This window comes from Triticum dicoccoides, chromosome 3B, assembly GCF_002162155.2.
Source record: "Triticum dicoccoides isolate Atlit2015 ecotype Zavitan chromosome 3B, WEW_v2.0, whole genome shotgun sequence".
In the NCBI taxonomy this organism is placed as follows: domain Eukaryota; kingdom Viridiplantae; phylum Streptophyta; class Magnoliopsida; order Poales; family Poaceae; genus Triticum; species Triticum dicoccoides.
In genome coordinates, this window is record NC_041385.1 from 28,363,332 (window position 1) to 28,377,438 (window position 14,107).

General features: G+C 45.8%; 2 protein-coding genes across 2 annotated transcripts in view; one reads left to right on the top strand and one right to left on the bottom strand.

The window, feature by feature from the left end:
* LOC119274514 (receptor like protein 22-like) overlaps positions 1-7,395 on the top strand; it is a 15,036-nt gene extending 7,641 nt beyond the window's left edge. Inside the window, exon 2 of the mRNA XM_037555218.1 lies at positions 5,228-7,395. Within this exon, the coding sequence (XP_037411115.1) occupies positions 5,228-7,074 (1,847 nt within the window). The 3' untranslated portion in view covers positions 7,075-7,395. The remainder of the gene's footprint in view (positions 1-5,227) is intronic.
* Positions 7,396-8,472: 1,077 nt separating this feature from the next.
* On the bottom strand, positions 8,473-13,108 carry LOC119274515 (aldo-keto reductase family 4 member C10-like). Its single transcript, XM_037555219.1, has 8 exons — positions 13,026-13,108; positions 12,847-12,981; positions 12,668-12,718; positions 11,211-11,287; positions 10,998-11,085; positions 9,973-10,245; positions 9,577-9,825; positions 8,473-8,755 (listed from the first exon to the last, which is right to left on the bottom strand). Exons 2-8 carry the CDS (start codon positions 12,955-12,957, stop codon positions 8,672-8,674), a joined length of 933 nt encoding a protein of 310 aa, XP_037411116.1. The 5' UTR covers positions 12,958-12,981; positions 13,026-13,108; the 3' UTR covers positions 8,473-8,671.
* Positions 13,109-14,107: the final 999 nt, after the last annotated feature.

The window sequence follows — 14,107 nt, forward strand, 5'->3', positions numbered from 1 at the left end:
AGCCAAGAGGTCTTGAGTTCAAGACCCTGCCAACACAGTATTAAATAAAACGATTCTACGGCCTACATCGATCCCACGTCTAAGGACTAAAATAGCCTAGACGTGAGGGGAGTGTTGAAATATATTGCCCACCTCCCTCCATCAGTTCGGACTTTTGGATGAGTTGGCTGGAGCATGAATTCAATATGGTATGAGAGCCAAGAGGTCTTGAGTTCAAGACCCTGCCAACGCAGTATTAAATAAAACGATTCTGCGGCCTACATCGATCCCACGTCTAAGAACTGAAATAGCCTACACGAGAGGGGGAGTGTTGAAATATATTGCCCACCTCCCTCCATCAGTTCGGACTTTTGGATGAGTTGGTTGGTGCATGAATTCAATATGCTGCTCCTTTTCCAGAGTTTTTCATGGATTTTCCCAATTTAAGTGTACTCAAACTTGGTTGGACAAATCTCCAAGGGTGGTTCCCTCGTAGAACCTTTGGATCCAAAGCACTACGGGTTCTTGATTTATCCGGGAATCAGGGTATCTCAGGGCATGTGCCCAACTTCTCCAATGCAAACTCTTTAGAGACAATGATGCTAGACGGGACCAATTTCTCCCTTGAAAAACAAGGCCCTGTTAGCAGTTTCAAGTCTTTGAAAACGTTAGGCCTTGATGTGAGTTTTGCTTCTGGGAGCCTCTATCTTCACTCGGTATTCATAGGTCTTTACTCAGGGTGGACACGGTCCGGGCCGGTCCGGTCCCGGTCCGAGCCGTCGTTTGGACCGGCCGCCGGCGGTCCGGTCCGGACCGGACCGAGCAGGGCAGCGGTCTTGATTCCACGGACCGGACCGGCAGGCGTGAAGCTCGGTGCGGACCGGCGGTCCTCACGGTCCCGGTGACGTCCAGTCACTGCCATGTGGGCCCAAGGTGTCAGAGAGGTCGTTGGAGCAGCAGCACGGTGGCCGGAGCTGGAGAAGACACACCTGAGGCGCGGCGGCGCGAGGGAGAGGCACGAGACAGAGAGGGCGTCACACGGCCGCGCGACGGCGCGGGGGAGAGGGCGAGCGGCGGCGCGAGGTAGAGACGCGGTGGCGCGAGGTAGAGGCACGGTGCCGGGGAGAGGGAGGCAACGCAGGGGAGAAAGGAAGCAGCCCGTGCGGCGCCATGAGCATGGACGAGGACGGCGGCTAGGTCACGCACGCACGCACGCACCATGTATATGTATTGGGCTCTCCATATTAGCTCTAATTGGGCTGGGCCTTCGGTCCTCCGAGCCGGACCGGGCTTTTGTCGGACCGGACCGACCGAATTTCGGGCTCCTTTTCACGGACCGGACCGGCCATGTTTTTTAGCGAGCCAGGACCGTACGGTCCGGTCCATAACGGGCCGCGAGCCGGGCCGAAAGCCCGCTCGCCACGTCCACCCTGAGTCTTTACAGCATTTGGAACTCACTCAGATGGACTCCACAAGAGATTTAGGGTTAATTTTATCATCGATCGGAGACTTGCAGAACTTAGCAAGCTTAAAACTCTTTGGATGGAACTTCTCTGGGACATCTTTTTCTTCAGTTGCCAAACTCAAATCCTTGAAAAGCCTATCAATCTATGACTGCAGCTTCACTGGGCCATTGCTATCAGCAATTAGTAATCTAGTAAATTTGAGAAGCTTGGAGATCTTTTACTGCAGATTTAATGGTCCAATACCATCTGTAATTGGCAACCTCAAACTTGGAAAGCTTGAATATCGATGGCTGTGATTTCTTAGGGCCGGTACCATCTTCAATTGGCAAGCTCATGAACCTGAGAAGCTTGGTGATAAGTGGTGGTCAAATGAAATTGGGAAGCTCTTCTGCACCATTACCTTCTTCAGTTGGCAATCTCAGTAACTTGATTAGCTTGGAAATCTCGGACTGTATTTTCTTTGGGCCAATACCAGCTGCAATAGGCAATCTTAGTAGTTTGGAAACTTTAGAAATCTCCGGTTGCGAATTTTCTGGACCAATACCCTATGATGTTGGATTACTCAAGAAGTTGACATCATTGGATCTTGGGCGGTGCAGTTTTTCTGGAAGCATACCAAATTCAATATTTAATTTGACCCGCCTGGTTGGGTTATATCTTTCATTTAATCTTCTAACTGGTAAGATTACAGTATGTATATTCTTATCTAAATTATTTTTGGAGTGGGTTGTGTCATTCTACAGGAGGGCGACATTTTGGAGCCCTGGCTAATCTTTACCCGTCCATGAACATTATATTAAAAAACAAATAGCTAAAAGGTTAAAAAAACTGAAACTTTTTGTCATCCAATATGCTCGAGTGCGTTAGGAGCGTGAACTTTGTTTTGGTGAAAATCATATTGGAAACCAAAATCATTTGTTGGGTGTCTAGAGCTCCTCGAATGTCATTTCACCATGGAAAAAGGCTGGCAACTTGTTCTCTATCATGTTTTTATGCTATTTACTATTTAGAAAAGGGATTGCATAGTCATTCAATCTTGTCTTTCTCTTGGTTCTGTAACCTAATCCAGAAATTCGTCATAAGTCGTCTCTTTTCATCTATATAACCAAAATTCTTAGGAGGTGGAGAAAAATTTAGAAGAGAGAACAGGTCAAATCTTCCTCATGACACAACCTGTGCATGCGTACATACTAGATAAAGCTGCAATAGAGACTAAGGGAAAACTTAGGCTTTTGGAGAGAGGCTTGGAAGATTTTTTCAAAGGTTTTTTCTGGCCACTTAGGAACAATTCTTTCTCTTTGATATTGACCTATTCACCTCTTGACAGCATGCCATACCTATTGCTCATTGTGATCCTTGATCCCCAAACAATAGGAAAAGGTCTTTTTAGATCTTTTTCAGACCTTGCCATTTCTTTTTCAGATCTTTTTAGGGGTATTGAACCAACTTCCAACTACCATCTCAAGACTTAAAACCTATTCAACACCTGACACGATTATTACAACCCTAGTCATTTTGTCGCTAATCTTCAAAACCCAACGGGGCCTAGATGCCCTTTAACCTACATCTACTACAATGTGTAAATTTGTTACATAAATGTTTGTATCTAGTCCCCTTAGGTGTTATGGGGACACGGCATATTTCCATATAGTCCCACACATATTCATCAATGTGTTCTGAATTTTGGATGTATTTGCTCATATGGTTGATAGATACGAGCCACCTCTTGGAAAAGTGTCCTACTTCAGGTAGTTTATGCTACTTTTTTTTTGGCTTGCAAGGCAGGTGCTCTGCCGATTTCATTCAAAGAGGAAAAAGCAAAATACAGAGTGACCCAATTTATGAGGCAAACTAGGCTGAAAACCATAAAGCTAAAAGAAAAGAAAAACAACCACAAATTACAACACGAACAAACCACCTCCACCTCACCTATCACAACCTCTTTCCGAAGTGATGAGCAAGATCTTCGAAAATGCCTTCAAGAAGGAAAGTAGCATCAGCTGACGCCATCGTCATCGGTCGACCCCCGTCGACCACAAGCTTTAGCCCAGACCCGCACACAACCGCTCCACCGAACCTTGGGAATGGTCCGACCGAGCCAACAGCCCCCAACGCCGCTTCCTACTCCAACCGGCCAGCGCCTAGTGGTGAGAGACAGCTCTTCAGCAATGCCTCCAAGGAGGAAAAGGACACCCGCAAGCGCCAACATTGCCGTCATCGACCCTGGTCGAAGAATCAAGCTTACGCCTAGAGCCTTATATCTCACCACCTCTACAGACTCCGGGGTGGGAGCCAAGCCAAAGGAAACCTGCGAGAGCAAGTCTTGACTCCGCTCGTGTTCAACAATGGAGAAACCAGACCAATAGGGTCGGATGGCGCCACGGCCTATGCATCACCATGGTGGATTGCCAGTGTCAAGACTGGCACCACTGTGTACACAAGCTGCACACCATTGCCACCGGGGCGACCTCCGGAGCCGGCACCTCGACAACAACCACCAGCGCTGACCACCACCACCATGGCCCCAAAAGCCCAGACGGGCCAAGGGAGGAGCCACAACCACAACCAAGCATCGGATCCGTCGTGAAAGTCGAAGCTCCCGCATGAAGCACAACCCGGCTGCCCAGATCGGACCTACCACCTCCACTGCGCGCATGCGCCTCCGCACCTGCTGCGTGCCTTCGTGCCGATCCGTCAGCCGGCGCACCATCCACCCCGTCGCTGGCCGAAGCGGACAGATCGGGACCGTCCCAATCCGAGCCTCCGAGTCCGCTCCCGGGCATCCGCCGCAGCAGCCGAGCTGCCCACGCATCCTAGGCCGCCCACCTCACCCGTCCGCCAACGCAAGAGGCGCGACGCCAGCTGTCGCCCTCTGATCGCTGCCTGCCGCCATGAGATCCCCAACTCGTGGAGGACACCGCCGCGGGAGAAAGGAACCGACCCCGCCGCTACCCGCTCCACGCGAGCTTTGCTGGCGGGAGGCACCAGCGACGGCGAGTGGAGGAGGAGGGTGGGGGGCGCCGGGCACTCGCCTCCCGTGTCGCCCCTGGGGAGGGAGCGGCGCTGGGGCTGGGAGATATTATGCCACATTTTTCAAAATTCATTCTCTCCGCTTGTTGGTCATTGAAACTAAAAAGGGGGTTGAGAGCATGTATAGTGATCTGGTGTTAGCCCTCTTTTCACATGCCACCTAGACTTTTGCTGGCATGGAAGAGTGGATTAAGAGAGAATGTAGTCTATGAAATGATAATCTCGTTGTATCAGTGTTGTGAAAGTGAGCATTAAGTACCAGAGATAAAACCATATCAACCATTGCATGTAATGTTTTTTCGTGTAGCATCTATAGGTGATGTGAAGGGCTCAAGAGATACCTTGTTTACCATTGTACATGTCCTTAGGAGACAAAGATAAGCCAACAAGTTAGTGTGAGACACAAATCCACTCGGGGTTTGCGGTCCTGTTGTACCTTTTACTTCTCAAGAGTGGATGCCTAAAACATTAAAAAGAGAAGGAATAGAGAGTTATTTTTACATTCGGGAGGAAAAGATGGGTTTTGAAATTTATGAATAATTCCCAGACTATTATTACTAGTGTGGGAGGGATAGTTCATAGTTTGACCATTTACTTGTATTATTCTCTGAACTGGTTTTTTAAATATTGTATGCATGCTCCTACACATCATAGTAAGTTGTGAGTCTAATAAGTATACGGCATTCGAGCTTGACAGCTTGATAGTCTAACGGATGCACCAGAGTAGGTAACATCTTTACTCTTTTATGCAGGGGAAGTTCCAGCGTCTGTTTTCACTATTCCAACATTACAACACTTAGATATTCAATCAAACCAGCTCTCTGGCTCTATACAAGACTTCAACGCGACATCTTCGCATTTGCTGTCCGTGGACTTGAGCACAAATGAATTGACGGGAAATATTCCCATGTCATTCTTTCAACTCACAAGTTTGGTATATCTCGATATTGGCTGGAATAACTTGGTGGGTTTGGTGGATCTTTCCTTGTTTCGGAGGCTGGGAAATCTCATTCATTTGACCCTGTCCAACAACAACCTGTCTGTTGTGGACATGGATGCAGAAGGCAAAAATTCTCCGTCTACCTATCTCCCTCGACTTATGAGGTTAGAATTAGCAAGTTGCAATTTAACGGGATTTCCAAGTTCATTAACACACCTTAACCAATTGTCTTACTTGGACCTGTCATGCAATAGAATCAGTGGGCCTATTCCAAAGTGGATATGGGTGACATGGAACATCAGCCTCACATATTTAAATCTTTCACACAACTTTCTCAGCATTATCCAACTTACATCATATGTTCTCCCTTTCGATCGGTTGGAAACTCTTGATCTCAGTTCCAATCAGCTTCAGGGGCAGATTCCTATGCCAAGCCCGTCAGCATTTTTCTTGGATTATTCAAACAACAATTTCTCTTCAGTGCTTCCAAACTTTACTTTCTATCTTGGCCAAGAGTTCAGGATTTCTAAAAACAAGATTAGTGGACACATACCTAACTCAATTTGTGATTCAACTATCAGTGTCCTTGACCTATCTTTTAACAACTTCAGTGGGCAGATACCTTCCTGTCTAATAGAAGATGGTTACACGAGCGTGTTGAATTTGCGGGAGAATCAATTTGGAGGTGTGTTGCCTAACAACATCAAAGACCAATGTTTCCTTCACACATTAGACTTGAACAACAATAAAATTGAAGGGCAGCTTCCAAGGACACTTACAAAGTGCTTGCAGCTGGAGTTCCTTGACGTTGGAAATAATCACATAGTAGGTACTTTTCCAACATGGCTGGGGATACTTCCCAGACTTCGCGTCCTTGTCATGAGATCCAACCGATTCTATGGCTCAATGGGTGGTGATCTTCACAGCAATGACAATCCTGGGGAATACTTCTCTAGCTTGCAGGTTCTTGATGTTGCCTCGAACAATTTCTTTGGTAATTTGAGTCCAGATTGGTTTGAGGGGCTGAAATCAATGATGGCAGAGTTGAACACTACAGGTTATATTATTCGTGCTGTTAACGGAAGTTATGAAGATCCCTATCAGGACACTGTTGCTATATACTATAAAAGCATCTATAGGACATTTGATAAGATCTTGACCACTTTTACAGCAATTGACCTATCAAATAATTCATTTGATGGCACCATTCCTGGATCGCTTGGGAGACTTATTTCGTTACATGTACTAAACATGTCAGGCAATGCCTTCACCGGCGATATTCCGCAGGAATTTGGCGGGATGACTCAATTAGAATCACTAGATCTGTCTCAGAACCAGCTTTCTGGTGAAATTCCGGAGGCACTAACAAATCTCACCTTTCTTGGTATCTTGAACTTGTGCAACAACCAGTTGGTGGGAAGGATACCTCGGTCAGGTCAATTTTTTGGGACGTTTCAAAACAGTTCATTTGAAGGGAATCTGGGTCTGTGTGGACCGCCACTGTCCAACCCATGCGGCATTCCACCCGCTCCTCCAAGTGTGGCGCGTGGGGAGAAGTCCTCTCATGTGGACGTCATCTTGTTTCTCTTCGTCGGGCTGGGCTTTGGCATTGGATTTGCAGCTGCCATCCTCATGAGATGGGGTCTGATCGGCAAATGATTTGTGAAATCTGCAAGAGCTTTGAGGACTTGATCTGAACACTGGAGATTGCTTCAACCGTTTCTGCTAGTGACGAGTGTGCAGTGCTTTTTATGTATTATTATTAAGCCTTTGCTAGGTCTTATCCATTGCAGTGTGTACTTATCTGCAATATATTGATTGGCCAAGCGGCTAAACATATTGTAATGTATCTCCTGTCATCTCCAGGTTTAGACGTCCTGTGTAGGTTTTACTTGGAGAAACTCTTGTAACCAGTTTGTAATCTTATTCGACTATAAATGAACTCCACGCGGCCTGAGAAGGGTTATACGCTTCGTCGTCGCATCTGATTTCCTTTATATACTAGACTAGAGTAGCTTCTTGTGGCAAATTGTTCTGTGTGAAACACAGTTCGTTCCTTACATAGTGTTTATGATCCATTTTGACTGCAGAGCCTCCAGCTGCAAAGCATAGCTCTTCCCTAGCTCCCTGGTAGTTTTGTGTATGTTTCAAACTTCTTGATTCCACATGATCCATTTTCACACCTTCAATCCATATTAATTGTCGCTGCTTTAGGCCATGTTTGGATCACCGTTTCTCTTTCAAATACACTTGTAAAAAATACACACCTCACCCGGTCGTTTCACTTTCGGCTGGAGTTTGCAAGTTACACTCGTAAATTATACACCTCCGTATTATAATACATCCATTCCAAGCACGGCCTTAGTACTATTTTAGTACATGGTTTCGAACCTTGAGCTATACTTTGAAATCTAATATGTGGATAAAGCGATGTTCTACATGCCAATTTCTATTTTAGTACGTGGTTTCGAACCTGGCAGTTTTTTAGATTTTTTTGAATATTTTTAAAATTTGGGAATATATTCTATATTTTGTAAACATGTTTTAGTTTGGTGATTACAGCTCTCTCCACCGCCACCGCTCTTCTTTCTTACTCATCGTCGTCGAGGGGCGGATCCCGTCTTCCCTACATCGCTGTGAGCGCCCCTCAGCCGTTGCTGCCACCCACCATCGCTATGAAGCTCTTAACCCGTTTCTCACTTATGCGCCGGCTTTGGCATTCATTAGCCTACAAACTACAGACAGGTCAGGCCCCCTTCGTGTAGCATCTTTTGCTCAGCCATTCATGTTTCGTTGCACCCTTATATAGTTTTTTTTAACACAGTACAATCAAAGACGCTCACATACACAGACGTCTCGGAGTCGACCATAAGGAAAGCTAACCATCTAAGCTAGGCTTGGTTCGCTACACTTACGGGACAGATAACTGAACGCTTGGTTTGCTGCCAGACAGACCTTTTATCGCGCGAAGAAATCGCGCACTGGATTCATGATTCTCTTCGGGCTCAGAACAGAACAGAATATCCAAAAGGCCAAAACGCAACGCCCACGGCACAATATCCCAAAGGGCACACTAATAATGGAGCTTTGTCTAAAAGAACATAAATAATGAAGCTGCTGACAACATAGTTCACGAATCGAGATACAGGATAGAATCGCGAAGCTCAGAGGACTGAACCTTCGTCCCTGAAGAGCGAATCCTGAGATGTATGCTTTCTGTGCTGCTCCCTGCTCAGGATCAGCGATACCAGCCTTCCTAAATCTCACCGTCCCACAGCTCCTCGTGGGTCTTGTAAACGCTCTGTGGATTAACGGCGAAGTTGCCTCGAAGCAGCCTAGCCTGAAGATCACGGAAGAAAAATCGTCAGATGCGCTCAATCTGCGCTATCTATGGAACTGTCTACCACAGTGAACGAATGATTGGAAAACGGTCTAGAAATTTTTGCTATGCAGCAACTCATACACTTCCTTTTTTTTGGAAATGCACATCTCAATATATGACCAATGCTGCAGTTACTAATATTCTTCCAGAAAAGCAATTGATGACAGGGGCTGAAATGACTTTTTCTTGTCTTAGGTGAATCCATGCAGAATTGAAGCTATTTACATTGAATAATATATACCCAAGTGACACACAGCTGTGCCCTTTGTAGCGAGCAAAAATGAAGATTAGATAAAATCGTATGAATTTATAAGAATCCTGTCACGATACCACTGTCCACTGGTGCTCCAAGCTTCATGAAGCATGAAAACTACAGATGTTACTTAACCCTAGCAATTTAGCATGCTCCACCCAGTGATATGTTCATCAGGATAATTTCATACTTCCTCCATCCGGAAATACTTGTCATCAAAATGAATAAAAAGGGGTGTATCTAGAACTAAAATACATCTAGATACATCCTCTTTTATTCATCTTGATGACAAGTATTTTCGGACGGAGGGAGTATTAATTTAAGAAATGCATAACAAGGTGCTCCATCCGTCCGAAAATACCTGACGGAGAAATGGATGTATCTAGACAAGTATTTTCGGACGGAGGGAGACATTTTGAAATTCCATGGTATCCTATGAAGATGTTCAACTATCATCAATAAATAACAATGCTTTTATCCTCATTAAAGAATTGTTAAGGTTACTCGGTGCATATATGATGAATACCTCTTTAATCTCGGAGAACTTTGCAAGCACGTCATCTGGAATTGACCAATCATGAACATCAAGATTTTGCTTTATCCTTTCTTGATTCGTGCTCTTTGGTAGCACGCTGTGACCCATCTGAATGTTCCAGCGCAGAGCCACTTGTGCAGGTGTCTTCCCGAGTTTCTCGGATATTGAGATGATTATTGGTTCTTTAAGGATGTTACCATTCATCCAAGTAGTACCAGGTGAACCGAGTGGCGAGTAAGCCTGCAAAACATATACAATGAAAATAGGACAACAGCAAAATATTCAGCAAAAGCAATCCAGCTTCTTGAGTGATAAATAAGGCACAAGACGCGTCAAAAAAATAGATAATCACACTAATATAGAAATAGCTTGGGGTAATCGACTTACACTAAGATGAACACCTGCTGACTGACAAAAGTTGTGGAGCTTAGTTTGCTGCCAGCAAGGATGGCATTCCACCTGATCAACAGCTGGAGATACACGAGCTACAGCAAGCAAGTCACCCAACTTCTTTGATGAGAAGTTACTCACGCCAATGGCGCGAGCTTTGCCAGCATCATGTAACTTCTCCATTGCCCCCCAAGTAGCAGGCAAGTCAGGTGTAACGAAATTTTCAGGGTTGTTGTTCGTTCCCTTCTTGACTCTAAACGGCCAATGGATCTACAAAATACACAGACGGTCAGAGATTGTAATCAAATTATCATGCTAAACAGTTTCAACATGTACCCATCTAACACTAAGCTGAAAACAACACAAAAGATAAAACTCATTGAACAATACATAATCTTTGCTGCAATGTATTCAAGATGCCAAAAAACAAACAACCGAAGTGATCTTCTAACAATAAACAATTTGACACCAGAAATCAATAACACCCATGTCAATCCACACCAAATAAGATGGAAAAACATCCATGGGTGTAATATGGCTATATGAATAGACAGAATTCAGGGAAAAGGAGCACATTTATTCAATAAATGGCACATAACCATATGCCCAGTTTTCACATTATATACCATGGAAATAGCACACAATAAACTAACACAGATACATAATTTTGTCAGCAAATATGATTAACATTTAAGTATGATAAAATGTCCATTTCCTGCTGAGGAGGCGTTCTAATAAAATAGAATAAAAGGATAATATACAAAAGTAGTGAATCAGTACACACAAAGCGAGATATTAATGATATAGAGGCCGGAATAGAGGAAGTCGGGCACTGCAATATAATACTCCCTCCGTTCCTAAATATAAGTCTTTTTAGAGATTCTAATATGGACTACATACGGAACAAAATGAGTGAATCTACACTCTAAAATACGTCTATATACATCCGTATGTAGTCCATATAGAAACTCTAAAAGACTTATATTTAGGAAAGGAGGGAGTAGTAAATAGGAGATGCTCACAAGATAAAGATCCAAGTAATCAAGCTGTAAATCATTCAGGCTTTCATTTAGTGCCTCTGGCACATCTTCAGGAGAATGATGATCATTCCTGAAACCATAAGACATCCAAGATCAGTTAGACGTGAATGATTAAAAACTTCAAATAGGCATGTATGTACTTGCCTGGGCTGTAGAGAGATAACTACTAAGATACCACCAGAGATTTGGGCTTACCATAGCTTAGAGGTGATAAACAGATCTTCACGCTTCACTACGCCCTCTTCAAATAACTTCTTCAACGCCAAACCGATCTGGATAATGAAAATAATGGATATCAGGATCTGGATAAAAGAAGGAGCTCTGCTTTTGCATTGAGAATGTGGAAAACTGTACATCAGCTTAGACAGCTTCCAGAAAATATAAAAAGGGAAAGCAACAACTCTATAACCCTCCAAATTACAACTTCCAAACACGCTCGCTCCAGGCAACCCGGAGCACATCAATGTCCTCCTTCAAGATGGAAATTACAGTCTCCACATTTGCCGATTTATCCTGAAAAATCCTCTTGTCTCTCTCTTTCCAGATATGCCACATTGCATATATGCCCAATCCAATTGCTTCTTGCCATTCTCTGTGTCCTGGCAAAAGACCTTCCTCCATCATCCTCTCAGCAAAGTGGCATGCGAACTCGCAGCGGCAATTCCCGGAGATGAGCAGGATATCTTCCTCCATAGCTCCTTCACAAACAAGCAGTGCAAAAAAAAGGGGCGCATATCTGAGTGAAGGTCGCACATCATCCATGTAGGAGAATGGGGCCAGCCCATAACCTGTTCTGAATCATGAGTCATATGTGAACCTTGCTCTCAGCTTTAGTGCACCAAATCTTCTGAAGCTCCGGCTGCAAAATGCGACCCTGAAACAGGGGCCTCATCTTTTACAGAAATGCTTCTTCTATTGGCCTTTTCCTGAGCAGAGGAATGGAGAGCCATCTTGAGGGAAAACACATGCAACCAATGATCATGGCAAAACTGTGTCTTGGCGCCATTGCCAAGCATAATCTTAGTGCAAGCTCTGAACATTTCTCTGTCACATCATCACAGGGCACTGGTAAGTACCAATCGCCACTCGAACCACGGCCACCTTAGTGATATCAGGCTTCCATTGCTCCAACTGTTTTGCGACATGAATCAAGACGATACTGTGGGTAGCACATGTCTTAATGTAAGAGGGGACAAACGCTGCTTGTCAGCTGTGGATGTCATGTCAATTTGTCCAACCGAGCTTCAAAAACAGTCCTGAGTCCTGACTAAATTAACCCTTTATTTTAAATCCTAAGCAGGTTCACTATGAGACCATGTCACATAGTGCCAATATTTTGCGCATCAGATGGACAGAAGAAATTCCTAGAATAACAATATGTTGCTGAGATGATTAAGGGAATATCATTTGCAAATTGCGGTAGTTGCTGTATCACTATGCTCTCCTAGTTACATTGCAAGGTTATCAGATCATGCACACATTAAGAGGAAAAAAGCAGGGCTGAAAAAGGAAAAGGTTTTATAGGATTATATCACTATGCTATCCTAGTTGCATTTGTAAGGGTAGCAGATCTTTCACACATTAAGCAAAAATACAGGGCTGACAAAAGGAAAATGATTTATAGGATTATCTTGTGCTCAGATGATAGTTACCTCCTTTTCGTTGCCGTAGACTCTGGCGCAATCGATGTGCCGGTACCCCGCCTGCATCGAAGAAGAGAATAAGGATCTCGTCTGAACCAGGAAACAGGATTGTACCAAGGGGGGAAAACATGACATGCCATCCATCTGGATGGTGAAGCGGGTGGGGGTTAGGTGGGGTTTGCGCGGACCTTGACGGCGGCGTAGACGGCGTCGCCGACGACGCCGGGGTCGGCCTGCCAGGTGCCGAGCCCCACCGAGGGGATCTTGGCCCCGGTGTTGAGCAGGAAGTGCCTCGCCATCGCCGCCTCTCTCTCTCTCTCTCTCTCTCTCTCTCTCTCTCTCTCTCTCTCTCTCTCTCTCTCTCTCCCCCGCACGGCACCGGAAGGGGATCGGGGAGGAACGTAGGTAGGGCAGGGGCGGGACGGGCGCAGCAGTAGTGGGCTGCGGCCGGCGGGCAGCGGGTGGCTCGCTCCAGGTGTCCTGCCTGGGTTTCCGGTTCCCGCGGCCGTGACAAGACCGGCCTATTTCGGCATCTGCAAAACGAAGCAAAATGGAGAAACCTTTTTGTCAAGGAGCATCTCCAACACATCCCCTTTCACTAATAAAAGAAAACCAGAAGATGCTATTGACCGAGCACCACTACCTCCAAGGCCATGTTTGTCTCAGCTTCAGACGGCTTCAAATCACCTATAAATTCGCTCCGTTGACAAAGCTGATTTGCATAATCATCTTCGCCGCTCAAGTGCACCTGGACATGCTTCGGACAATTGCACTGGAAATGGCTTGAATTCAGGTTGCGCTTCATTGGATAAGTAGATTCCAGATAGCTGTTTGTTCGGGCTTCTGGGTTTTTTCCTACAAGAATTTGCTTCCTAAAACTGAAACAGACAGAGCGCTGAGTACACGCAATTGCACCACACCGAAAATCACTAATTAAGGCTATCTTTTGATCGGGCAGTCCGCCGGGTCACCGACCGGTCACGAAAATGTGACCCAGACAGCCACCTCAGACGGGCCTCCTGGACTGACCCGGATCCCTCGTATCCAACTCAAACATGAAGGCGCCCGGGTGTGTCCGTCACGTCGGACCAAGCTCACGCTGGCCCACCTGACCACACATACATTCCTCCCTGTCCACTCGTGGACCAAACTCTAGTCACTTCACTCCACTCGCCACCACTCCCCTCCATCACCCAAGCTCACCTCCGGTGGTCTCTGGCAGTCATCGGCATGGCGGGCAGCGGATCCGAGTCCTTCACCTCCAGATATGGGCACTCGACGTCGTGGTATCAGCCGAAGCCTTCTTGACGTCAGCGACTCAGCGGCGCGCGCCGGGTTGGACCGCGTAAAGCAACTTCCTTCGTAATGGAGGTTGCTAGGTCTGCTCACCGGCCGCGTATGCAACGTGCAGGTGTGCAATGGGCGATGGGCCCAGACCCCTGCGCGCTT